This window comes from Chrysemys picta, chromosome 5 (assembly GCF_011386835.1).
Source record: "Chrysemys picta bellii isolate R12L10 chromosome 5, ASM1138683v2, whole genome shotgun sequence".
In the NCBI taxonomy this organism is placed as follows: Eukaryota; Metazoa; Chordata; order Testudines; family Emydidae; genus Chrysemys; species Chrysemys picta.
The window spans coordinates 124,522,505-124,549,522 of record NC_088795.1 but is presented as its reverse complement, the minus strand read 5'-3'; the positions used below and the strand labels follow the sequence as shown (position 1 = coordinate 124,549,522).

Genomic DNA, 27,018 nt, shown 5'->3' with positions numbered 1-27,018 from the left:
CTGATGTTTTTTTTTAAGATTGTGTTAAAATGATTCAGCTGTTTCCTAGGATAATTATAGGGGAAAATACATTTTTCCCATGTTGAAAAAAACCTGCACAACTTCACTGAGATGCATTAATACCTCCATGCGCTGTTGCAAGGGCTTGACATTTGGTAGAGGTCAGTCTCTGGTGTTAAGGATGTGCATTTTCCCATTCATGTGAAAAATCCACTCACATTTGGGCAAGTTATAAGCATCTGAAAAATCACAATTCACATACAATTCTAACCCATAGAGGCTGGCAGCTTTATTCTCCAAAGAGTCCTCCTTCATCAAGAGGCTCCATTCGTGCACACAAATCCTGTGTGTCAACCAGACTGCGCATGCTTCATCCCCACAAAGTGCCTGAGCATGCCTTATCCCAGAAAAACTTATCCTAGGACTGAGCAGGATTTTATTTACAACTGATCCTTCTGGCAGCAGGCGGTGCACTTTGGTGCTAGGCACCAGAACTGAGAGCAAGGAAATTCTCTTTCCTCTGCTCTCAACACCTGCTTACCAGAGCTCAAGACAGATGGAGGAACAAGAACAATCTGCATCAAATGCAAAGGGATGAGAAGCAGGGGTAGGCTAGGAGAGGTTAGAACAGAGGGGAAACAAGGACAGGAGCCAAGGTAGTTGATAGGAAGCAAGGAGAACAAGGATAGACGCCAACAGAACAGGAGCAGAAGGGGGACAGGGACAAGCCTAAAGGATGAACAGGGACAGAAGTGTATATAACTTCTAGAGAACCTCTCCCTCCAGAACCTGGAATTGAAACTGGTATTCCAGAGTCTCAGCATTCTTCTGCTGTCTAGTAAATAGACATGAAACCTACTGGCAAAGTGCACATGCCAGCCCCTTTAAGTTGCTGGTCCAGAGGATAACAACTTACTACCATTACCAACTACTTAGTTAGCTCAAGTGATAAAGGTCTGTGCCGTGTATTTAAATATCCCCACCCTGCTAATGACCCATGTGGGGATTAGCACCATTCCACATGATGGAATTTTTTTTTCCAGTTTGCTGAATTAAATTGTTTCAAAAAAATTATTGGCAGAGTGAACGAGGCCCTATACTCAACTCGATAGAATTTCTCAGTTTGTCCATAAGTAACCCAATAACTTTGGAGAACCGTATTTGATCGATTCCAAAATTTCAAGGAAAGTTCTGAGCAGAACTCTATTGATTTGGGGGCGGGGGGGGGGGGGGAGAGAATCAGCAAACAGGAAAGTAGAAATGAAGGACACACAGAGCCCCCTTGCATCTGCTTAGTTCACTTATCTGCTTTAACTAGCTCAGTAACTGACCTTCCATCCTAACACTATCTCCAACCTCCATCTCAGCTCTGCCCATATCCCAATGGAGTTTAAAATGTTGATATTCTGTAAGATTTATCTCCTAGACAGAAAGAAAAGAAATAGCAGGGGGAGCCAGAGGGAGAGGAGAATGAGAGGTTTTATTCCTTCCTCCCTCTTAGCACTTTACTTCCCCAAAGCCTACTCCATGTGGGGGAGGGCACCAGCCATCTGCCCATCCCTTCCAATCCAGTGGGAGACTAAATTTACTTTGGAGACAAACACAACCTCTGGCATGGGAGGAGCGTGTGGGGGAGATGCACAACCCCGGCATGAGGTGGGGTGAGTGCAAAATGAATTGAAAATACTCCTGCTTTAGATATATGTAGGTGTATTGTGTTATGTATGGTGTTTCCCCTCTCCACACATACATTTTTACATTCCTGAAAAAATAACCATTTAACAGTTTTGTCAAAATATAAACGTTGCCATAACCTTAACTATAGTATCACTACAGCTCCACCATAATATATACACAGAGTATGTGTATTTATAAAGCAAATTATATTTATTTAGATCTTGGATATCAAACTGCTATTACAATGAAACAGGCAACCAATAGGTAAGTTTTATTATTTATTAAGAAGCAAAAAGTTGGCCAAATTCTGAAGTATTTATTCAGGTAAACCTCTTATTGTAGTAAGTGGGACCTTTCCTTCAGTAAGGCCAGACACTAAAAACATAAAGCTAATAAATATTAAATAAATTATGCTACATTGTTGCATTATAGGATGAAGATCAGTGGACAATATTAAATGAGAAAAAAACATAAAACTTTAATTCTGCTAAGGACCTCATCTAATGCAATTTAAAAAAAAAATAATCCATTAAAGTTCTAGATTTTATTCCAAGGGAATCTCTAGTTTTGCCCACTTACACCTTCCTCACCATGCACTGTTCAGTGGATCTCACCTGTATCTTAATATCCAACTAACCTTAGTTCTGTTTTGTATATCTTTTCCTGCAGTCTGAAAAAAATGTCACTAGATGGCAATATAAACCTATCTTTGCTTTCACAGATTTTAAAGGCTAGAAGAAAGACAATTGTGATCATCTATTCTCATACCAGAAGCCATAGAATTTCACTCAGTAAATTCCTTCATAAAGCCCATAATTTCTGGCTGAAATAGAGCATAAAAAGGTTTCAGAGTGGCAGCCGTGTTAGTCTGTATCCGCAAAAAGAACAGGAGTACTTGCATCCGAAGAAGTGGGCTGTAGCCCACGAAAGCTTATGCTCTAATAAATTTGTTAGTCTCTAAGGTGCCACAAGTACTCCTGGTTCTTTTTTAGAGCATAGAAAGACATACAAACTTTCCAACAGGCACTTCCAAGAGATTAGCAAAATCACATTCAATTCTCCATGTATTACAATAAAATACAGTCTAAAAGAGTCTCCACAGAGGGGGTTCTAAAAGGCTTATCTCAGAAGTTGAATTGTGTGTGTCTTACAGGAAAAACAGTTAAAACAGAAAATTGTGATTCCTCTCCATTTTGAGTCTACCTGTTCTTGAGAATTGACTTCTTTTTCCATCTATCATACAAATGAACAGGCTTAAACCTAGGAAATTCCCAGAACAGAGCACAAATTGTAAACTTATTTTTAAAACGTATAGAATAGGGAGTTTGTTTACTAGCCTGAAAGTGGTTTCACAAAAATGTTTTATTATCTGTAAGTTTGCTTTTAAAATGATCAAGTTTTAGGTAAGTAGGACAATACTAATTAGAAGTAGGTACTCTATTTTTTGTTTTTCCTCAAGTTTACAAGTTACTGTTTTTATATCCACTTTCTTTTTTCCACTTACCAAGAAGTTCTGTGAATTGTCTACATTTGCTTTTATAAAAGTAATACCTTTAATTTCTCATTTTAAATATGGAGAGAAGCGAGAGATCACAAAAATCTAGCAGCAGAGCAACATAATATCACACAGAAAAATGGACCTACACTAGAACTCAGTCCCTCATTTCCAAGGAAGTAGGGGCTTGAGAGCAGAATAGAGGCAGCAAGCTTATCCCTTTGAGAGGAGGGCGTGGGTACTGGAGGGCAAGACAGATTAAAAAGTGATATGGATATTGTTGCATATTTATTCGTATACTTTTATTTGGTAGGTATGTTTGGGGTTGTCAGGATGTAATAACAGGCCAAGTCAGAACTGCAACCTTTGTCCAGGGACTATTTTTGTTAACATTTCTCAAACTGGAAATCTTTAGATGGTCATCCAGTCTGTGTAAATTATATTACATAAATGTACAACTATGACTAAATCTACCATTGTAGCTTTTTCTTAATTATGTTTTTATAGTTCTGACAGTTTAAGAGAGTACTGAAAGGTATATACAAGTTATAACAAGCAATAACATGAAAAGCATGACTTCATAAGGCTAACTCAGGCCAGTTTAGGTTCTTGTTGAGATATAATCCTTAGGGACAAATCACTACCATTCTAGAATTAGAAAGTACATCCTGGATAACAAATGAACCTTCCAGCTACTACTGCATCATACATAAGATAAAAGCCATTGGGCTTGCTAAATTGTATCAAGTTTTTGAAGCATGGGTCAAGAGATATTACTGCTGACAAATCGCAATATTGATTCTTTTTCCAAACACAAGTTTCCATATTGCTTTAGTTATTCCTGAGGCATTGCTGTTCTTTTTCTCAGATGGGTCAGTCAACCGCCCAAGAAGCAAATAAAGAAACGGAAGAGAGAGTTTGGTTCAAGCATGACATGTTTGAACAGATCACAGGGGTTACTGCCTCAATGGACTACAAAAAGGAAAACCTAATTAGGCAAGATATTTTTTTTTTTAAAGTTAAAAACTGGAAATGTGGGGGTCAGAAAGCAGATCTTCACTACCAGCTGTTGGCCTGGAATAAGTAATGTGTTCTCTGTCAGTCCACCTCATGGCAATGTAACATTTAGATGACGTTTGTGTCATGTTTAGGTATACTTGACTGTGGTACAGTTCCTAATGTTTTATGTTCCTTTGAGTAAGAACTTTTTATTGGTTTAGTTGTTTTTTAGGACAGTGCCCAGCTAATTAACTCCATTTAAAGAAAAGTTCCAGACCAACAACCTAAAAACAAGAGTACATGTACATATTATACCTGACTGCTTTTGTATGTATGTAAGACAAGGACGGTAATTGCTGTGCTCTACTCAGCACTGGTGAGGACTCAGCTAGAGTAGTGTATCCATTTCTGGGCACCAAGCTTTAGGAAAGACATGGACAAATTGGAGATGGTCCCAAGGAGAGCAACAAAAATGATAAAAGATTTAGAAAACCTGACCTATAAAAAAAAAAACACCTGTGTATGTTTAGTCTTGAGAAAAGAAGACTGAGGGAGAACCTAAAAATAGACTTCAAGTATGTTAAGTGCTGATATAAAGAAAATGGTGACCAATTGTTCTCCATGTCCATCGACGGTAAGACAAGAAATAACAGGCTTAATCTGCTACCAGGGAAATTTAGGCTAGATATTAGGAGAACCTTTCTAATTATAAGGGTAGTCAAGCTCTGGAATAGGCTTCCAGAGAGGTTGTGGAATCCCAATCATTAGAGGTTTTTAAGAACAGATTTAACGAACACCTGTCAGGAGTCATCTAGGTTTACTTGGTCCTGCTTCAGCGCATGGGGCTGGACTTGACTTCTCAAGGTCCTTCCAGCCCAACAATTCTACGCTTTAACAATATTCTTACATGGGATTAAGATATCCAGTTTTAACTGGTTAACAGAGTCATTTACTCAACAACTCTTGCAGTAATGCCATGAAATTTGTAAATATCCTGAAGCAAGTGCAGTCTTGTTTGTGAAAGTGGTCAGTGCACACATTATCAGCTCTGACTACCCTGTAGTTCCATCACTGGATCTACCATGTTTGACTTGTACACTGACTTTCAAGATGACTTGCACATATGGGGACAAATCCTACTCTGTAATACTGGTGCAACCCCTCAGTGAAACTATTGAGGTTGAACAAGTGTACAGAATAGGACCGTATCGTTCAAGTCACCATGAACTTGCCCACCAGAAAGGCAACACACCAACTGCTTTCTTTGTCCAATAGATCCTACCATGGAGCTTTCAAATTAAATTGGTTAAGACTGAGGTCACATTACATTACATGGGAATATTCCATATTGCTGTGCCATGCACTAAGTACCTTCTACATCAACAAGTTTCTTCGTATTAAATAATCTTTCCTGCTTGTCTCCTCTCCTCCACACCAAACCCAAGTAGCTAGGTTTGGCATAGAGGGTGGAGCTGGGTTAATCCTATGCTCTAGACTACAAGGGAAAAGCAAGCCTCTATACAGATGTTACAGGCCCCTAAATCTGCAGTAATTCTGCTGCTCCTACATTCTTGTAGCATGGGGGGAAATAAATGATGGATCTACCTGCAACAAATCCTCCAGCCCCAACCCCAAACACTAGGGTTGGATGGAAAAAAGGAAGGATGGTCCAGTGGGTATAACACTGGCCTGGAACTCAGGAGATTTGTATTTGTATCCCTGCTTTGCCACAGATTTTGTCTTAAGTGAACTTTGGGAATTTCCCTTAGTCTCACTGAGCCACATGTCCCCATCTGTAAAACAGGGATATTAGTACTTCTGCTTCAAGAATTTTCAGAGCAAATATTGCCTATGATTCTATTATTCTATAAAAAAGAGCAACAAGAGGTCCTGCCCTGGCTACACCCACATCAAAATTCATACAAAGCAAGTAAAAAGAGGGCCAACAAGTCAATATATATAAAGGGAAAGAAAATAAATCTAAAAAATAGTCATCCTCTAAATCAGGTTCCATCTACTCCACTGTGCTCTCAATATCAGGGCTCGGAGACAGATAAGGAGGGGGGGAGGAAAAGTGAAGATGTCCCTCCCACATCCTGCCTGATAAGTTTGATATTGTGTGCAGAATGGTTGGATCTGTCATCCAGATCCAACCAGAGCAGGAGCCTGAAGGCAAGCCTAAGGACAAATACCTCCCATCCAAAACTTTGCATAAGACAACAATACCACTGCATCCTTCAATGATGTGATCAGGGATGAATGAGACAGAGCATAAACAGGCGTGCACTTTGATACAAAATTCAAGACCCCAAAATTGCCATCAGAGAAATGCTAAAGCTCTATTCTGCAGTGGTATCTTTAGTAAAAGATGCAATAAACCCATCTGATGGGGATTTCTTTCTCAAAGATACAGGTGATATAGATATAGGTGAAAGCCACCTCCAAAAGGAATTCTGAGGCTTATTCGGATGCCTAGGTCTCAGCAAAGAGGCTGGAGCTGCAATTATCTGGGCTTCAGGCTCTTCCCTTCGCCCTTCCTTCCATATTGTCAACAGCAAAAGGACTGACACTTCTGAGTCAAAGTTCATACTCTACCATCCTACTTGCCAGCATCAGGGAGGATACTGCTTAATTAGCTGTCTATGAGATACCCAATTTCGTATGCCCATCTAAAATAGCCCTTTTGGTGGAAGCAGGGCTATGCTATGTCTCTGCAATGACAAAGCCCTCATCTACAATATGTTCTGTCTTTCCAACCTTTTTTGACATCTAGCTATGCAGTAAAAAGTGAATTAATCTGAACATTGTCAAATAATTCCCCAACCAGCCCTCTCACAAAAAGAGGCACAATATATCACAAAAGTAAATTATCTAGATACATTTAAAACTTTAGAAGATACTAGATTTTGTGATTTTATTGGTAGATGATCAGAAGTTGTACTATAAAGCATTTTTAGTCAATATTTGGAGGTCACCCTCAAGACTGCTTGCCCTGCTAACAGATAGATACAACTTGTTCATTCGTTAAAAGTTAAGATTCATTAATATTCATTCAAGTATGAGATACTATAAGCTTGTTGAACCACAGAAACTAAACTTGCAAACACTGGTACAGTCCTATGATTTCAATGATGTTTTACTGCCAATAAAAAGCATTTCCTAAGGCCCTGTGTACACTACAGAGTTCAGTTTACTTAAGTTATGTCATCGATCATCAGCCGCTTCAATTACATCAGTTGTGCATGTCAACACAATGCTCCTTGCGTCGGCGGAGCGTGTCCAGTCGGTGCTCTTGCATCGATAGCGAGTTGCATCATGGGTAGCTATCCCACGATGCAACATGCCACCCTCTGCTGCTGGAAGATCTGGAGATGGATCACAATGCATCATGGGGGTGTGCTCACTGTCCCATGATGTAGTTTTTTCCATCCCATGATTCCGACTTAGTTTCGTGCCTTTTTGAACAGCCCCCGTAAACTGTGTGCCCACCATTTCTGCCTGAAAGCATGGATCCTGAACTGCTGATGAGTCTGGTGATGAACATTATGAACACAACGCAGCTGGTCCTGCAGTATTTCATGAGCTGTGAACAAAGTGAATCTGCTTGTCTACCCTGCTGTATACAATGGAAAGAAAGACTGCTGCTGGCGTTCTTGGAGCAGCTGCATATGGTGGACCATCGGTACTGGGCTCAGGCAACAAGCACTGAGTGGTGGGATCACATCGTGATGCACGTATGGGATGACGAGCAGTAGTTGCATAACTTTCAGATATGCAAATCCATCTTCCTGGAACTATGTGGGGAGCTCATCCCTGCCCTATGGCACAAGAACACCAGAATGAGCGCTGCACTCACAGTGGAAAAGCAAGTGGCGATCACTCTGTGGAAGCTGGCAACTCCAGACTGCTACCTGTCAGTTGCCAATCAGTTTGGAGTTGGAAAGTCCACCGCGGGGATTATGGTGATGCAGGTGTGTGGGGACATGAATCGCTTCCTACTATGAAGGACTGTGACTCTGGGTAATGTGCAGGAAATACCTGATGGTTTTGTGGCAATGCTATTCCCTGACTGTGGCAGTGCAATAGATGGCACGCATATCTCAATTTTGGCCCCAGACCATCTTGCGACAGAATACATCAACTGAAAGGGCTACTTCTCCATGGTCTTGCAGGCGCTGGTGAATCACCAGAGCCATTTCACTGACATCAATGCGGAGCTGGTCAGGGGAAGGTTCATAATGCACACATCTTTAGGAACACTGGATTGTACAGAAAACTACACGCTGGGACTTTCTTTCCATACCAGAAGATTCCAATGGGGGATGTGCAAATGCCCATAGTGATCCTGGAAGACCCCACCACCCCTTGCTCCCATGGCTCATGAAGCCTTACACCAGGAACGTAGACAGCAGCAAGGAGTGCTTCAACAGGCGCCGAATGAGCCTGAATGTGCCTGTTTGGCAGATTAAAATGTTGCTGGGATGCCTTTTTGGCAAGTTAGACCTCAATGAGGAAAATATTCCAATGGTCATAGCAGACAGCTGTACTCTGCATAACATTTGCAAAGTGAAGGGGGAATAGTTTCCCCAGCGTTGGAATGCTGAGGTGGATCAGTTGGCTGCTGATTTTGAGCAGCCAGATACCAGGGCAAGTAGAGGGGCTCAGCAGGAGGCTATTCGAATCAGGGAGGCTTTGAAGGAGCATTTTGACAATGAGCCCCAGTAATTTGTCTTTATGCAATGCATTTGGCCAGGCAATGTTTACTTACTACCTTGAATGACTCCTGTAATGCTTACTTCCTGAGCATTAACAGTGGTGAGCAAGTGTTCTTACCTATAGCCACTGTGAATTTTGGCAGCAACTACTGTGTGCATGATACAAATAAAGACTCATTTTGTTTCAAAAACGACACTTTAATTAAAGGATAATTGGGGGCACAAACAGGGGACATGGAAATGAGGAACAGGCTTGCAGACAAGGCTCTCACAGCTGTGTGTAACTCCAGCTTTCATCATGAAACCAGTCTCTGGGGGTGGAGTGCAAGGAGTACTGCGAGGGAACGGGAACATGCAAGGAATGTGTTGAGGGAGTTTGGGGAGGTCATGGAACAGTGTTCTGTATTGGCTGCAGAGGGAGTCATGCACAGATGTGCTCAGACTGCAGCTCTATGAGGGATTTGAGCATCTGTCTGGCCCTCTAGTGGCTTTATCATCCACTCCTGCCCCTGTCTTCTTTCCAGGCTATCCAGCCTGAGTTTTTCATTAACGGTCTTCCTCCACACTCTTTTCGCTATCTGCTGTATCTGTTGACCGCAGTACTTTGAGAAACATACCCTCCTTACTCCTCCTGGTTCGCCTCCTTATCTGACAGAGGCACTCTGCTGATGTGTAGGAATTGGTCCTCAAGGGCACATCTGCAAAAGTCAAAGAAACAATGAACAGACACAGCATTGTGACTGCATTCCCAGCCATGAATCACAAAAGCCACATACACCTCTTTCTCACTGTCCCTTGGCTAGCACACAGCTCAGTGCGAGTCCCAAATATGGTGAGTTCGGTGGGGCAGGGTGGGTTGGGAAGAGGGAATGGCAAAGAAGAGACAAAGGGTATGGGTGGTTTGCAAAGAGGGTCCCTACACGTGCCTAGGGAGATATTCTGAATATTGGCACCCTTTTCTACAGGCTGGGATAATCAAACCCAATATCTCATTCCTAGGGTAACCCAGGATGCAAGGGTCGATCTCCTGCATGTGTATGGCTCCAGACCAGGTCCATATGCCGCTCGCCTGTGTGCCACTGTGGTCCCAGGAGAAAAAAATTGTCAGTTGGCACGTTAAAGTTTCCTACAGCAGGGGGAGAAACAAGGCAGCTCTGCCAAGGAATCTTCAGCAGAGAATTGCCAAGTACCTACATGAAAGTTTCCTAGAGATCTCTATGGAGGATTCCTCGGACATCCCAGTGTACATTAACAAACTTTTTTCACCAAGCCCCCACTACCTAGCTACGTAGGCTTTATTGTTAATTTCTATCCCTTATCCCTCTTCTACTATATAAAAAAGTAAATGAGATCTGTCACTGTGCATCATGAAAGAAAAATGGGTGCTTACCAGAGCTTGCCTCTCCTGCTTCATGTGTGCCAGAGATGGGAGTGCTGGGACTGGCTAGACCCGTCTGGAGTCAAAAATAGGTCCTGGCTTGCCATCGTATTGGACAATCCTGTTGCATGTCCCTCATCTTCATCCAGGTCCACTTCGTATCCACCACTTCATCCGTGGGGTTGACTCCGCTGGCTGCTGCCTCCAGTCCCCACAAAGTATCCACGGGGCTCTTGGCAGTGGGTCACAGACAAGGATAGCGTGCAGCTCCTCCAAGTGTTGACAAAACTGTGTAGTTTAGACAAGGCCTTAGTGTTGGAGATATTTCTATGTAAAACCATTGAAACTGTACTTTTACCCAAGATGCAAAAGTGAGTGTTTAGAAAGGTAATTTTCCCTTAAGTCTTTCCATTTTCAGAATCCATTTTCAAAAATACATAATACACAAATAAGTTAAAAACTGAACAAGTTACTCACTCTGTCCACCTTCTCTGCTATTCTGAGCTTCCTCTAAAGGAACAGACTGCATAGCTGACATAATCCTTTGAGCAATATTTGATAGCGGCACTTTACAAAGGTCATGTCCTATGTACTCCTTGTAACTCTCCATTTTTCTCATCAACCCTGAATACAAGATATCACGTGTATTATACAAGAGACATTAAGATCATGAAACAATTAGAATCTACTACATAAGGCTAAAGATGGAATGGATAATGCATATATAATATCTAGTACATCCACTCTCTACCTAGAGCAGTGGCTCTCAACTTGCGGCCTGCTTGCAGCCCAATTAGCACACAGCTGCGGCTCATGTAATATCCTCAGAGACATACAAGTAATAGACGCGGCCCACATAACACAGAGAGCTGCATATGCGGTCCACAATGATCAATAGGTTGAGAACCACTGACCTAGAGACTTTACTATCAATATACAAACTGATATTTTTCCCCTACTACCATGTATGCACATTGGTTTGTCCAACAGTTTCTTATGAATACTGGCAGCTGTCAATAATTTAAGAGAAATAAGCACTGAAGCATGGATTGAAACAGTTTGATACACTACCAGATTTTCAAAAAGAGGTGGTCAGAGCCTTTAAGAGGTGTATTCAGCAGCACACAGTGCCTTTAAGAATCAGTCTGACAAGAACTCCAAATCAATGTCATATGTGTCTTTGAAAAACCTCCCATATTGTTTTCTAATGAAGATCTAAAATTAATGCATGCATATATTCATTACTTTCTATCCTTACAGTAAAGCACAAGCCTCTATAAACAGTTTTCAAGTCTTAAGGCTAAAAGCGAAAAAACCTCAGAAGGCTGAAACATCATTAAAAGATGGAAAGAAGAGCGGATTATTTAGAGACAAAGTTCAGCATTTTTCCTAAAATAAAGATCAGTAAACAACTACTGCCAGAAAAAAAAAATTACAAGACATTAAACTCTGCTTTTGACAAATGGTTTTCAATTGTTCTCTGATGTTTAAACCTCTACATATATTACTACTGGTCTGGAATCTTATCTTTCAATTGACCTGCATTTAATCACGTTCTATAATATCTAGATGCAACGCAAGTACAGAATGTAATCACATGGGACCACTGGGGAGCAAGAGAAGCAAAATCCTTCATGTCAGTAGAGAAGACTTTATGAGTATAAATTATACGGGGAGATTCAGACAATAGGCTAACATTTTGAACCATATACAAGATTGATACTAAAAATTTACATGGTGTGCCTTACAGTATTTCTAGGGGTCATCTCTCAACTGGGGTTCAAACTCCATAGTATTGGTGAATACAACTGGCAGTTCAGTAGTGGTTAAATAACTTATTCCCATACAAAGGTCTTGACTATTCACTGGCCACTCTTGGCTCCCTTCACATCACTAGTATATGTCCAAATCAAATTCTATCACCACACGGGAAATGTTTTCTCCCTCTTTAGAGGGAACCACTCATCTTAGCTCATGACCATAGGCATTGCAAATGCTTCTCCTCTCTGTCCAGGATATGTCCCAGGTCAAGAATGTAGTCATGACCAAGCCTCTTTTCCTACCTTGGGTAGAAAAACAACAGTCAAGAAATTGTTCCTTAGGTGTATAGCTTCTCCCTAGAGGAAGAGGTTTTTTAAATGTAGACTAACTTTTTCTCTTGTGGAAGGGGTCAGTCTCATCTCAGGTGGCAAATCTAGATTAGATTTAGAATTTGGCAGGCAAAAAGGTACAATATACCATGGATCAGAATATATAGAAATGTTATGCTTGTCACAACCAATCCCACCATTAACCTGAAACATTCTTATGTTTGTGGATTTAAATCACTTAATATTACGGACATAAATGCACTTATTGTGTTTTTTCTTTTTAATAAAGGGTGTAGGAGGACACATTCCATAAACTTGTAGTGTTTTTACCCTTGATATGATTTATTGATGTTTATAGTCAAGATGATTAAACATTTAATAGGGTTCAAAAAAGACAGTGCAGACTTACAAAGTCAAATATTTTAAAGTACTTAATACTTTTAACAGAGGCTATGCTCATACATTTAAACATGAAAGGTAATTATCAAATACAATTTTACAGTTCAAAACATATTTAAAATGTTATTTATACACTAAAAATAATGTTACCTGCAGTTATAAAAATAGCCAGTCTTAATTTTCTTCCCTTTATGAAATAAATATTTATAAACATATCTGTATATGACCTGAAAGCAAGTAGAATTGTTGCTCCCATCAGGATCCAGATCCAATGGACACAGTAGAGAAAAGGTATCATAATTGTGTGAAATCACATTTAATTCTCTTTAATCTATAACAAGTTTCTTATATTGTTTTCTACACATATCTTGGGGTTGCAGTTGATGAGTCAAAAATCTTTCTTATTAAAAATTGAATAATTCTGGCAGAGTTATTAAAACATTCTGAAATTTGTGTTACTACAAATTCTAGAGTGAGCCAAAAAAAGAAACATTTCATAGCAGATTAATTATGTGCTGAATACAAACATCTTTGGGACACCCTGCTACAAAAGGCAAGTTAAAAGCTCTTAGAACTTCAAGATTCTAGGAAGAGTTTGGAAGAGTAGCATGAAGAGGAAAGAAGGGCAATCAATTAATCCAAGGGATTTTGGACAGTTTGTAGAAAAAAAAGCAGATATACTTGATCTATACCCAAACATGCCGTCACTTTTGCACAACTGCACCTTACATCCTCTCAAAGGATCGCAGTTACTGTAAAATTTTACTATTAGGAAAATCATCTGCTTCAGAAGGAAGCATACTATATTCAACAGCCGTTCCTTGGTTCCAACCCCTAAAATGCCCTCCCTGCACTAACTTTGCAGATCACATATGAAGAAGGATTTCATAGCATCTGAAGACAAAGGAAAAGCATATCATGGAAGCAGGAATCTGCATTTTACTCTACACATTAAATAACATTGGGTAATATGTAGTCTAGCAGTATCTAGATACTTAATGCATTCCCTCTCTTGTAAAGCAAACCCTCACAAACTGAAGTATGAATCCAAAGTCTCTGTACGCCAAAAACTATAAAGGAGCTTACAGTCTGTTCTTGATAAGGCTGATAATGATATATTAGTTTATCAAATAAAGCACTTATCCAAAAAGTTTGTTTTCCTATTGAATCATAAAGAAAAGTCTACACTAAATATTTCCACATCTTAACAGTAGAACAAAGATGCATTTAATGTTTAATCCTCTAGACCAACGGTTTGAGCCTGAGATTGATGCTCTAGCTTCTCCACAATATCTTTCAAATAGTCTTCATCTTTGAAAAAATACACATACAATTTTCTTTCCATCTGATGCAGTGTATTTGTCTCTAAAACCTTTCTCTTGGCCTTTACATCAGCAAGAAGATCCATAATAAGCTGATTTAGTTTATTTAAGTTCACTTCCAGTTGATAAAGTTGTTCTGTTAGTTCCTAACAGAAATTAAAGAAAAAGGAAAGTTTATTACATTTGCATTGTTGATACATTAATTCAACTACAATATAAAAATATTTTAGTTTTTGGAGGCACGTTTGCACAACACACAGGATATGCCTAATGAAAAGAAGCAAAAGTACGAGGTACAAGGTAATTAATCTCATTTGATTTCTAGACCTCATCTGGGCCAGACTGGAATACCCTTACTCACACTGAATAGTATTTTACTTTACGAACAATTCCACTCAACTAAGTGAGATTACAAGTAGAGACAGCTAGTACTTAATGTGAACAAGGGTATCAGAATCTATCCATCTGTCTGGTATTGGTAGAACAACAATTTTACTCACATTAAAAGTAGTTACAATTCTAAAAGTACTCCTCGCACTTAGACAAAAATAATGCTTCATAGATTTAAACTGGAACCAGATTATTGGCACCTGTATTTTTCCATCTTTCACTGCTTCATAGCTTGAATTATCTTAATCTTTTTAGAGTAGGTAGGCCGTTCATTTGATTATGTTATAAGGACTCAATGCAAATGTCTAAGCTGCTTTTGTTTATTATTATTAATTATTATTATTATCATGGAGCCTAGTCATGGGCCAGGACCACATTATATTAGGAGGGGGTGTGATGTGCAGGAGGGTTGCGAGGTGCAGGAGGGTAATCAGGGCAGGGGGCTGGGGTGCAGGAGGGGTGCAGCAGGAGGCTCAAGATGGGGGGTAGGGTGCAGGGGGGGGTTGGGGTGCAGGCTCTGGCCTGGCACTGGGATGGCAGCAGCGCACAGCAGGGATAAGGCAGGCTCCCTGCCTGCCCTGGCCCCGTGCCGCTCCCAGAAGTGGCCAGCATGTCTGGCAGTGGTTCCTGGGGGTGGGATGGGGCAGGTGGCTCCACTGCGCGCTGCCCTCACCTGTGGGTACCACCCTCAAAGCTCCCATTGGCCGCGGTTCCCCCTTCCCAGCCAATGGGAGCTGTGGGGGGTGGTGCCTGCAGGTGACAGCAGCGCATGGAGCCCTCTACCCCCCCTAGGGGTCGCAGGGACATGGGTGCCGGCTGCTTCCGGGAGCAGCGTGAGGCCAGGGCAGGCAGGGAGCCTGCCTTAGCCCTGCTGCACCATGGGGCTGGCAATCCCATGGACCAGATTGAAAGCCCTGATGGGCTGGATCCGACCCATGGGCCATAGTTTGCCCTCCCCTGCACTATATAAACACAGAACAAAGACATTCTTAGAAAGAGTTGCTGCCAGGAAAAAATATTACTATAGATTTTTAAAGTGGTAGTATAACATTGTATTTCAGCCCATATTTTTTCCATCAAACCATACCACAGTAGCAGGAAAGCAACATCTTAAGTTTTTCTATTAGAAATTCATAGATAAAATTTATGACATAATATACTCTGATGAAATGCATACCCTACAAAGAGGTATACCTCAGTTGTTAAACTGCCATGGCTAATGACTATGACCTATATGATAATTACACATTTGGAAAAAAGCTATTTTTACTTCTTTAATACTAAAGGAAGTATTAACTAGAGAAATAGATAAAAATAATATATTTAACTACATGTTCAGACCCTTTTGTCTGTATAACTAATCATTTGCAAAATATGCTTACTAATGCAGCAATAGCTGTAGTTCTACAATAAGGACTTACCTGGTTACTAAGCAAGATCTTATTTCCCCCACAATACAGAGAGTCACAAAGTGCATCTAAATCACTATCCAGCTTAGACAAAAAGAGAAATTGTTCTTGAGAAGATACTGCTAGCTGATCTTGCACTGAAGTAATGTCTTGCTTTAATTTCTGTGCCACTTGTTCAATACCGTCATGCGTTCTGAACAATTGTTGTTTCTGATTCTCTCCTTCCAAAAGCTGGTATAGCCTACAGTGACAAAAATTAGAGATGCAACATTCATCTTTTAAAAAATTCAGTACACATTTATGCCACCAGTTGATTAGTTAAGACAGAGCTTTTTCACATTCATCTCTGGGAAGTCATCCTGATGAAAAGGCAAGTACAGTCCTGCCCAACAATGTCAGAGTGATGCATCTTGCTAACTTCTGAACTGCTACTGGTCACTTCTAGACCACCCTAATTTTTTGGTTTAAGCCTTGGTTGGTTGGAGTCTGAAATATTTCAAGCTGCAATTAAAGGGACACTGTCAACTTGAAATCTAGTCTATTTAAAATAATTAGTTTAAAAGTAGTTTGAGGACAGTACACCTACCCAAGTCCCACTGCCAATTTTTGTGCTTGAGCAAGCATTTTCTTATATTTGAAAAAATAATTCTCCCTGAGGGGAAAAAAAAACCCTACACAAACAGGAAAAATGAATGTATAAAAGGTAAATAGTGAAACTAGCTTCAAAGAACTTTCAAATACATAAAATAAACTGGAAAAAAAATCAGAAAAATGTTTTTCCTCTATTCAGTAATCTTAGGAATTACTTGTATAATAGATGGTCAAACTGATTCTGACAGGAGTGAATTTTAAGATAACTCTCTAATGGCAGAAATTTTTAAGCATCCCTTAAAAATATACAGTACTTATGAATTTGTAACATGTTCCTTCCTGTAAATGATAGAACTCTAGATACTCAACTGCTAACCTATTTAAAATGTTATTCTTTACTTTTGGGACACTGATGCATCTGAATTTAGTACACTGTTATTGCTCTATGTTGCCATAAATTCTACTATTTTAGCAATACAATCAAAAATTGAATATAATTAACGCTTTTATCATCTTTATCACTTAGTAGTTTATAGATCTGTAGAATAAATTACCTTGCACCTCTCTAGCATCCCAACCCACTCATACTGCTGTACCTCCTAATTTGAATCAAAACAAAGCCAGTTTTGTACATTAGGGCCTACATTTTCAAATTGGAGTGCCTAAATTTAAGTCCCTATTTTGACACCAAATAAAGTATGACCTATCAGTAATTTTCCAAGCATGCTGTGCAACTGTAGTTCACACTCACTTCAGTGGAAATGGGAGATACTCAGTATCTCTGTAAATCAGTCTACTTTTGGACCTTGACATACCTGCCATTAATCCATATTAATCTTCATTAAATTTTCAACATGGTATTTATGACTAAATATGATGAGGGAACTAGTCCAAAGATAACATTTTAGTTGACTGTATCATTGAGGGGACAGCAGTCACCCAGCAAGTAGTGAAGTCTGCTATATTGTGTTGCATTCTTATAGCATTAGGTGGGAGGGGAAAAAAATGTATGTAATCATGTTAAAGATTGTACAGTAGAACCTCAGAGTCATAAGCATCTCAAGAATGAAGATTGTTGGTAACTCTGAACAAAACGTTATAGTTGTTCTTTCAAAAGTTTACAAGTGAACATTAACTTAATACAGCTTTGAAAGTTTACTATGCAGAAGAAAAAAGCTGCTTTTAAGCATCTTAATTTAAATCAGGGGTTCTCAAACTGGGGATCAGGACCTCTCTGGGGGTCATGAGATTATTACAGGGGGGGATCACGAGGTGTCAGCCCCACCAAAAACCCCGCTTTGCATCCAGCATTTATAATGGTGTTAAATATATAAAAACGTTTTAATTTATAAGGGGGAGGGGTCACACTCAGAGGCTTGCTGTGTGAAAGTGGTCACCAGTAGAAAAGTTTGAGAACTTCGGGGGGAGGGATAGCTCAGTGGTTTAAGCATTGGCCTGCTAAACCTAGGGTTGTGAGCTCAATCCTTGAGGGGGCCACTTAGGGATCTGGGGCAAAATCAGTACTTTGTCCTGCTAGTGAAGGCAGGGGCTGGACTCTATGACCTTTCAAGGTCCCTTCCAGTTCTAGGAGATAGGATATCTCCATTAATTTTTTCTATTTTTTTTTTCTTTAACCATTGATTTAAATGACAAGCACAGAAACAGTTTCCTTACCCTGTCAAATTTTTTTTTAAAGCTTTCCCTTTATTTTTATTAGTAGTTTACGTTTAACACAGTACTGAGCTGTAATTGGGGTTGTTTTGTTTTTCATCTCTACTGCTACCTGACTGCATACTCCTGTTCCAAATGAGGCATGTGGTTGACTAGTCAGTTCTTAACTCTGAGGTTCTATTGCAGTGGTTCTCAACCTATTTACTATTATGGGCAGCATCCAATTCTACCTGTATTGCCCTGAGGATGTCACATGGGCCACAGCTCCGTGCTGATGGGGTCTCAGGTTAAGAATCATTGTCCTACCATATCATACTTACTGCTAACTCCGAACAGTCAAAACACGAGTCATGCCCCCCAAAATCATAAGATATGCGTTTTACAAATAAATCTAATTTTTAAGCCAAAGGTTCTTTTCATGTGCCTTTTGGTTTCTGAGCTTTTAAGGTGCACTCTATTCTTGTTTTCAAGCTTTCTGCACAACCATGAGGACTTTTTTGTTGTTTTTAAATTAAAAGTGAGATTTTTATGTAATACTCGGATTCAAAAAGTTGAGGCTTTAAGTAAAACCCAAATACCATGAGACTCAAGTTATGAATATACATGCAGTATTACCAAGGGAGCAGAATTAAAGTTGCACAGGGAACCGTAAATCCAACTTTTCTTATCTTCGGAGAGCTTGACTGTTAGGATATAGATATTCAGGCCTGTCTGCAAAGGCCTATACTTTAAGAATTTAGGTGTATTCTTATCACTTAGCTAGTTAAAGAGGTATAAAAGAAAGAATCAAAATCACTCTCTGTATGTGTAAGGGCCTTCTCTTACTGTGACAGTCTGAGGCCTGGTTCTTAGGCTAAGGCCTTCGGCTAAGCAGCAGAGGTCAGCCATAAACTGGGAAATGTATGGTCACATCCTTACATTCCAAACTAGTCACATTGAAATAAGGTGCTATTGGGCTGTTAGGAATACAATCCTGTCCTGATATTCCTATCACCTCCAGAGAAAGAGAAGAGCCTTGAAGATGTAAAAGGAAACTTAGTTTGATAGCATCCTGTCTGGCAAGAACTCACTTATCAATAGCTGGAATGTGAAATCCTCACTTCTGTATTGTTCTATCACTGTAGTCTTCACTTCCCTGTTGCTTGTCTGTATAGTCTCTGTCTGGTTCTGAGATTGTTTCTGTCTGCTGTATAATTAATTTTGTTGGGTGTAAACCAATTATGGTGGTGGGATATAATTGGTTAAATAACCATGTTACAATGTGTTAGGATTGGTTAGTTAAATTTCAGTAAAATGATTTGTTAAGGTATAGCTAAGCAGAACCAAGTTTTACTATATAGTCTGCAATCAGGAAGTGGGGGGGGGGGAATGGGAACAGGGGTGGGGGAACTGGAATCATGTTTTGCTAAGGGGGGGAATGGGAACAGGGAATGGGAGCAAGGATGGCTCTGTAGTGTCAGAGCTGGGAAGGGGGACACCGAGGAAGGAAACTGGAATCATGCTTGCTGGAAGTTCACCCCAATAAACATCGAATTGTTTGCATCTTCGGACTTCGGGTATTGTTGCTCTCTGTTCATGCGAGAAGGACCAGGGAAGTGAGAGGGTGAAGGAATAAGCCCCCTAACATAACCAAAGTGTTCTTTTAATATAGTTCTTTTGCTATTTGTTTTAATAGGTTTTTTTAAAAGATAAAAATAAGTCTATAACTATACAATTGGAACAAAAGCCCCCAAAGTGTCTCTATCAGCAGGGTTTGAATCCGGAACCTACAGCACCCCACCACATTCCGACCATTTGGGCTACAGGACTAGATAGCTACATCAGCTAAAAGCAGGAGAATCCTATTATTCCAACGTGGGGCAGTGGCCACTGGGGCTACGTTAGGCCTGGGAGTAATTGGGGGGAACCAAACCCAGCTCTGTACCCCCTTCAGAGTTGGGGAGGATCCTGCCACAGATGGTACCCTAAAGGGGTGGGATTGGGCTGACGGGGCCTCATGCTTGATCCAGGGGGCAGTTCATTCCAGCCTGGTACTCTCCATCTTTATCCTGCTCTAGCAAGTACTAGGTATTCCCAGTTCAGTGTGTTCTGCTGCCCCAACTGCAGCACGGGCCTGGCCTTAGAACATTCACACTCAGTTATTCTGGCATGCTGCTAAAGTTTTCCGGAGCAACACCATGAAAAGCAGGGAAATGGAAATTTGAACAGTTAACTATTTCATCCAAACCCAAACAGAATTTCACAGGACAAGTAAAAGCAAGTGTCTAGTCCAAAGGATTTGTCCCTGGTTGGAATTTCCAAGGCCTGCTGCAGTTAATTAGAGATTCTCAGTAAGAGATTCCAAGAAGATTATAATGGCAAATAGTAGGCAACTTACACAGAGGTCTACTAGCTCCCACATAATACTTCATATCAAAGTTTGACACCCACTGTACAATATTTACCTATGAGAGGCACCATCCCTTGAATCAATAGTGTTCCGTGGTACTGCATGCTGAGTTATAAGTGGGTCAGACATCGTCTCCAGTCTCTGTTCTAGGGCCTTGCTGCTCTGTTTCAGATCTTGTATTATGTTCTCAAGTTGACGATGGATATCCCGATGTTTCCTCAATTCAATTTCATAAGCTAGCTGAAGAAGTTCAAATGATGCTTTCTGTTTTAGCAACTGATTGCATACTTGATCTTGTCTTGATGTATAGTAGTCCTGCCTAGCAATCTGCAAATCAAAATCTCCTTTCACCACAGGCATGTTCAATAGCTGTGCATTCTCCTTCACCAGGGAAGGCAGTATTTCATTATTTATTTGAGTTAGCTGTTTTTTTATTTTTGAAATGTCACTGTTTAAGCTAGAAATTCTAGCCTCAAGGTGTTCTTTTCCAAAAGTCTACAAAAAGCAAAACAAAAGAACTTGTAAGAACATATTCAAAGACTACTAACATTTTTATTCATGTTCCATGCTACCATTTCCCATTTTCCCTAAAGAATTTAGTTTTAACTCCATATTAAGGATCATGCAATTACCAAGTCAAATGGAAAATAGCTGAGGAGATGTAAGATTAAGGAAAGACCCAAAAAAATATTTCCATAGGACTGCCACCATTTGTTGAATCAAAGAAGTAGAAAATTATGGAAGTAAAATCAAAGGACAGAACAGCTGAGTTCAGAATTTTATCAATTAATACCTGCACTGATGGGCAGGCGGCACACCATGAAGCATATTTTAATCACATTTACAGATTGGTTTTCTCAATATTTCATAATAAACTAGGTGCTGAAGCTAAAACAGTAGCATATCAGTCTCTAAGGCTAGATATAAAAAAAATGGTCATTTGACAGTTCAGTTATTGTGTTTGTATTTTACTTAGAATTGGCAGCTTTTCATCTTGGACAACGTGAGCCTTTTTATGTCTGAGAAGTAAATATGATTTTTAAAAGTGAACCACTATGTATGTGTGTTAAACACTGTTCTTTAATACCTAAGTTTTTCAGGACAATGAAAATCACAACAACCGAAGGTAGTCCCTGATGACCTCATTCACAACAACGCTAGCTGTCTCTGTACTGCTGAGGAAAGGAGGGACCCAAGAGTAGGAACTGGCAGATATGTTCTTATCCAAGAAGTGACAAACTTTTAATAAATATGTTTTGCAGTCTTGCTTATCATAACCACAGTCCTACTCATCAACCATTATTAAGGCTCCGTGTTTGTCACAGAGGTCATGGATTCCGCGACTTTCCGTGCAGCTGGCCCAGGAGCCGCCAGAGCAGCTCGGGCAGCCCCTAGGTCATTAGCACTGGCTGCTGCTGGGGCAGTCTTCTCCCCCTCCCCGCAACCCCAGCAGCAGGAGTTTGGGTGTGAGGGGGCTCAGGGCTTGGAGCCGCTGCTTACCTGGAGGGAGGGTGTGTGTGTGCTCCTCTCCCTCCGCTCCTGTAGCTCCACCCCCACACCTCCCATTGGCAAGGTTCCCAGCCAACAGGAGCTGCATAACTGGGGCTTGGGGCGGAGCAGAGGCAGCCTGCAGAGCCAGGGAGCTGGGGCCGCCGCTTCCCAGGAGCTGAGTAAGGAGTCTGCCCCAGCAATCCCCTTTCCCCCTGCAGCACCTGCGCCCCCGTTCCCCAACACCCGCGGTGCTTCCCCAGGCCACACACTCTTTTCCAGCACCTGTGGCGCCCCCTGAGTCTCTCTCCCCCCCCTTCCCCCCCCCCCCCCCCCCCCCCGTTTTAGTCAGGGGTATTTTTATTAAAAGTCATGGACAGGTCACGGGCTGTGAATTTTTGTTTACTGCACATGACCTGTCCATGACTTTTACCAAAAATACCCGTGACTAAAACATAGCCGTAACCATTATGCCATATGCAAACAATTATTATGGTACCAGATACATGAACGAGGTTTTAAAGTTGTATGGTGGGGAGGGAAATCACCACTACACTTTCATAAGGTGATTCCAAAATTATTGGAGTTTTATTTTGGAAATTTTTTGAGATACCAGTCTTATCTAACCCATCCTTTCCTCTTGGTTCTGTATGTAGCGTTTTCCATTAGTAGTGTGACATGGCCTCCAATCTGATTCCCTCATGCCAACCTGGCTCCCTTGCACACACTCCTCCCTGACAAATTAGCTCTCCACACCAAACCTCCCAACCAAAATGTTTCCTCTAGTCAGCCAAACTTTCGCAGACACAGCTGATCCTTGTTTTCCCCACCACTTTCCCAGTCGCCAGACTTCTTTCCCTCAAGGAATGATGGCTCTTCTGTGAAAATCAAGGGACATCTAGAACTACCATTCAAAAAAGTAAACGAACACAGAAAATCCTGAATGGTCTGGTCAATAAAAAGATAAAAACCTCCATCTTTTTAGTCAAACTGAATCCTATTTGTGATTAGCCAAATTCAAAACAGTAATTTGTAATTTTAAAAATTCTTCACGCAAAAAGTAGATGGGGTGTGAGAGGTATTAAATAGTTATGCTAAACAAGAAAATGAGCAGGAAAATGTTTACTATTTTAAATTTTTGCTCAATATGCAAAGAAAAATTTTAAATTCAACCTCAGTCTCTACTTGTATAAATATATTATATACATGCAGTAGGCTCTCCACTCTTTCATATAATATAGATCAAATGAAATCAACAGTACAAAATCAAAGGACCAACGAGTTTTTAAAAATATTTCTAGAATTACTACATTTATAGAAAGCTAGGAGACATGGTACTAATAACACCATTTGATACCTAAGAAATTATATTTCACTAAATGCACCAGAATCTGGTGCTATTTTATAAGTATTAAATTTTGTTATTACCACTAAAGGAATACAATTCAAGTTAAAAAGTGAGTAATCATCAGTTAGTCTTTTGTTAAATCCAGAATAACAAGTCTGGGTTTTGTTTAGACTTCCACTAGAATACATAATTCTCTTTAACAGCTTACCTTGTTCTTTAAGGATTGAAGATTATTCTCTGCCCATTGTACAGCTGAGTTTATGCTTAAATCTTTAGCTTTACGTTGAATTAGCTGATGTTGAGCACAAATATATGCCATCTGCAGCCTAGCCATCTCAAGTCTCTCCTTGCAGACTTCATTGTTCTCATCACAAATTAATGGTTTGCTTATATCTACAAGTTGGAAATTTTCTTCATTTGAGCTTTCAACCAATTCTGATATACCTTGAAAAAACTGTTTTTTTGTGTATGAAGTAAGTGCTGCAGTGCTTTTCTCTTCCTGACACAAATATTTATCCAAGGCAAGTTGGGATAAAAATACTGGATGAGGACCTAAGCCTTGTTCCGAGTCAGAAAAGGTGAAGAAAAAGGTCAACTTCTTAACTCCTTCAGTAAGAGAGTGAAGTTCATTATTTATCTTAGTATTTATAGTAGTGAAAATTCCTTGTCTCTCTTTCAGAATTTTAGCTGCTTCTTCTGCTTTATCATTTAACTTCAGTGACATATGGCTGTTTGTTGAGGCCATCATTTGAAGCTTATTACGACGATGAATTTTTAGGTTTTTAATTTTCTGAAGAGCTTGAAACTCTTCCTCTAGCTTCTGAAGTTCTCCTTCTTCCATGCTACTTGATTTTGAATCGAAGGTTTTGCAGGTTTTAAGAACTTCATCCAAAGCCTCTTCTTCTAAAATGGGCTTGCCAGATTTAAGAAGAGCATCAAAAGCTTGCAGTTCTTTTTCAGTTAACACATGCTGCTCATTCACATTTCCACAAAACCACTCCAAAAATGATTTATCTTCCACAGTTTCAAACAACCAGTCAAAGTCTTCTCCATTAAGCTGAGCAGCTTTTGGATAACCAACTTTCTTTAAAGTTTCCACAAATTGATTTCCACTGTTCATGATTACAAGCAACACTTTTGCTATGAATATAACGATCTACAAGCAGCCTTAAAAAATATCCAAACACAAGGAAAATCTGGAGTCTGCTAGCCCAATGGTAAATAAAAAAAAGTTGTTTAAAATATGTATTCAGGGATTTTAATAAGAAAGGCACTGCACAGAAAAAAGCAAGCGTCAGATCACAAATAAGGAAATACCACGCGAATAGGATTTGCAGCGTATCAATTCCCCCACATTTACAAAACCGAATTAGTCATCCTTGAATTATAATAATTGTTTTCTAAATATAACCATTTAACAAAAATATTTTCAGTTGCTTTGCAATTTTGATGCCAAGTGAAGTCCTAACTTCATCCACTAGCTTAACTTCACTAACATGAGTAGTCCCGCTGATTTTAGTGGGACTACTCGTGTTAGTCAAGTTAAGTGAGTGTATAATTCAAGGATCGGCAACCTTTGGCATGCGGCCCGCCAGGGTAAGCACCCTGGCAAGCCGGTCCGGTTTGTTTACCTGCTGCGTCCACAGGTTCGGCCGATCGCAGCTCCCACTGGCTACGGTTCACCAATCAAGGCCAATGGGGGCTGTGAGAAGCGGCGGCCAGCACATCCCTCGGCCAGTGCCGCTTCCCGCAGCCCAAATTGGCCTGAAGAGGTGAACCGCGGCCAGTGGGAGCCACGATCAGCTGAACCTGTGGATGCAGCAGGTAAACAAACCGGCCCAGCCCGCCAGGATGCTTACCCTGGCGGGTTGCGGGCCATAGGTTGTGATCCCTGGTATAAGTATTTGCAGGATTAGAGCCTGAGAAAGTAATGCACTTTTATGCAAAACTGCTTGCTTTAAATTAAAAGCTTTTCCTACAAATCCAGATCTACAATTAGATATCCTAGAATCACAGTAACATTTTAAAACATGGTATTTAATAAAAGATATCAGATAAAGTGTAAAATCTACCAATATTTTATAATGTGATAAAACACTAAAAAGTTATTAGTTACCTTTCACTTCAAAGTATTACTTTTAAGGTTTTTCCTTCAGCCCCTGGAAATTTGTCCTTTAAAACCTTTTTATTTTTCTCTTGACTCTCCAATGTCCATCAATTATCTCCTGTTTGGGGACAGGGAAGAAGTATTTCAGTAAAGCCACTTTGAATTATTAAGAATAATAAGCGCTGTCAATTATGTGGGGAGGAGGGCAGATGCACATGGAACCCACACACCTCCCGGGTGTGTCCCATCTAGTGGCACCAGGACCACTTAGAGAGAGATCAAATGTTTCTGCTCTACACGCAGTTGGCTTTTAGCTCATGCGGTAGAGACTCATGGACTAAGCTCCAGAGGTCCCAGCTTTTATCCTGCCATTACACACACATCTAAAGATTATAATAAAATTTATTTATTGTTAAATGTAGAATACGAATTAACTGTATCCAGTGTATATACTCTGGTGTGCCAGGCTCTATTACAATGCAAAGTCTCCAACTCTTTTTTTTTTTAAATTAAAGAAGGGGCCTGAATAATCTAGCAGCAACTAAGGAAGGCACACTCCACCATGAGAAACACTGTTAATTTCTCTGGTGCCTAGAAGCTGCACCTCTAGTGCACCAAACAGTGCTGACTGCAGGCACCTTTATCTTAAAGAAGGCAAACTATGGATTGTGCTCTTCTGCTTGTTTAGGACATATAAAGCCCGAAAAGGGGTTTTTTTGTTTTTGTTTGTTCTGTTTATTACCTTAAAAGTACCAAGAATGTCAAGTCTGGGCCTTCGCTACTTTTGCTGGACTATTTGTTCGGGGCAGGGGGAGGAAAGGTGCTAAACACCCAGAAATCTTTTTGTCCCACGCTTTAGTTGATTAGGTGTTAAAAAGACGGAGGTGAGACGGGATAGTTACTCATTGTGATGTCATCACCCTACTTCGGCCTTCCAGGTCGCCCTGAATTTCTAATGTGAGAACAAGCGGGGAAACGCTTTAAAAAAAGACCCGGGATTATAAAATCCTTCAGGACTTCATGACCCACCCAAAGAACAAGTGACAAACCCACTGCGATTAGTCGGTCTGAAGGCCCCTTTCACTCAGCCAAGCAGCACCCACCCCCGACAACGCGGGGACGTCACCACAGGCCCTGGCGGCTCGGCTGACGGAGCAGGCCTGGCAGCGCAGGAGGGTGGGAGTCATAACCGCGCCGGGCCCAAGGGGAGCGAGGCTGAGTACGACCCGCCCCCCGGCCGCGCGCTCCCCCTCCTTGGCAGGCAGCAAGGTAGGAACTCGCGGCCGGCTAACCGCCGCCCCCTCGCGCCACGCGGGAACGGAGGTCCTTGCCGGCCTGGATGTTGAGAGGCCGCCGCAGCCGCTAGCCCGGCCACCCCTCTGCCAGGTACTCACCACAGAGCTCGCCGCGGTTCGGAAACAGGACAGCACAAAATGGCACCGTGACCTGTCGCGTCGTTCCCGAGGGAAAGGCCGGGCCAACGGCCGCGCTGAGGCGAGGGGAGGCAGTTAGCGCGGAGGTCGGCACCCGCGAGAGCGATTCAAACTCCC

At 40.8% G+C, this 27,018-nt stretch overlaps 2 protein-coding genes and 1 long non-coding RNA gene across 5 annotated transcripts in view; all 3 read right to left on the bottom strand.

The window, feature by feature from the left end:
• The window catches only part of POLN (DNA polymerase nu), a 241,213-nt gene extending 214,325 nt beyond the window's left edge, over positions 1-26,888 (bottom strand). The window contains exons 1-3 of the mRNA XM_065598521.1: positions 26,863-26,888; positions 25,478-25,586; positions 10,736-10,888 (exon numbers count right to left, since the gene is read on the bottom strand). Coding sequence (XP_065454593.1) covers positions 10,736-10,883 — 148 coding nt within the window. The 5' untranslated portion in view covers positions 10,884-10,888; positions 25,478-25,586; positions 26,863-26,888. The remainder of the gene's footprint in view (positions 1-10,735; positions 10,889-25,477; positions 25,587-26,862) is intronic.
• Positions 9,064-10,735, bottom strand: LOC135983792 (uncharacterized). The gene is made up of 2 exons (XR_010601602.1): positions 10,277-10,735; positions 9,064-9,584 (listed from the first exon to the last, which is right to left on the bottom strand). It is a non-coding gene; the product is annotated as an uncharacterized LOC135983792 (long non-coding RNA).
• HAUS3 (HAUS augmin like complex subunit 3) lies at positions 12,676-26,893 on the bottom strand. 3 transcript variants are annotated; one of them, XM_065597124.1, is made up of 6 exons: positions 26,863-26,893; positions 25,478-25,586; positions 23,570-24,634; positions 20,581-21,020; positions 15,887-16,115; positions 12,676-14,221 (listed from the first exon to the last, which is right to left on the bottom strand). In XM_065597124.1, the coding sequence occupies exons 3-6, from the start codon at positions 24,479-24,481 to the stop codon at positions 13,988-13,990; spliced, it is 1,815 nt and encodes a 604-aa protein (XP_065453196.1). In that variant the 5' UTR covers positions 24,482-24,634; positions 25,478-25,586; positions 26,863-26,893; the 3' UTR covers positions 12,676-13,987. The 3 variants fall into 3 exon arrangements, with proteins under 3 accessions (XP_065453196.1, XP_065453197.1, XP_023962220.2); XM_065597125.1 differs by having other exon boundaries at positions 23,570-24,567; positions 26,863-26,888; XM_024106452.3 differs by lacking the exon at positions 26,863-26,893 and having other exon boundaries at positions 23,570-24,564; positions 25,478-25,588.
• Positions 26,894-27,018: the final 125 nt, after the last annotated feature.

Coding starts and splice junctions, on each gene's coding strand:
- HAUS3 (XM_065597124.1), bottom strand. CDS start 24,481: ATGAACAGTGGAAATCAATTTGTGGAAACTTTAAAGAAAGTTGGTTAT. Junction 21,021..23,569: donor TTCAATCCTTAAAGAACAAG/GTAAGCTGTTAA, acceptor TGCTTTTTGTAG/ACTTTTGGAAAAGAACACCT. Junction 14,222..15,886: donor AGATCTTGCTTAGTAACCAG/GTAAGTCCTTAT, acceptor AATTTCTGTTAG/GAACTAACAGAACAACTTTA.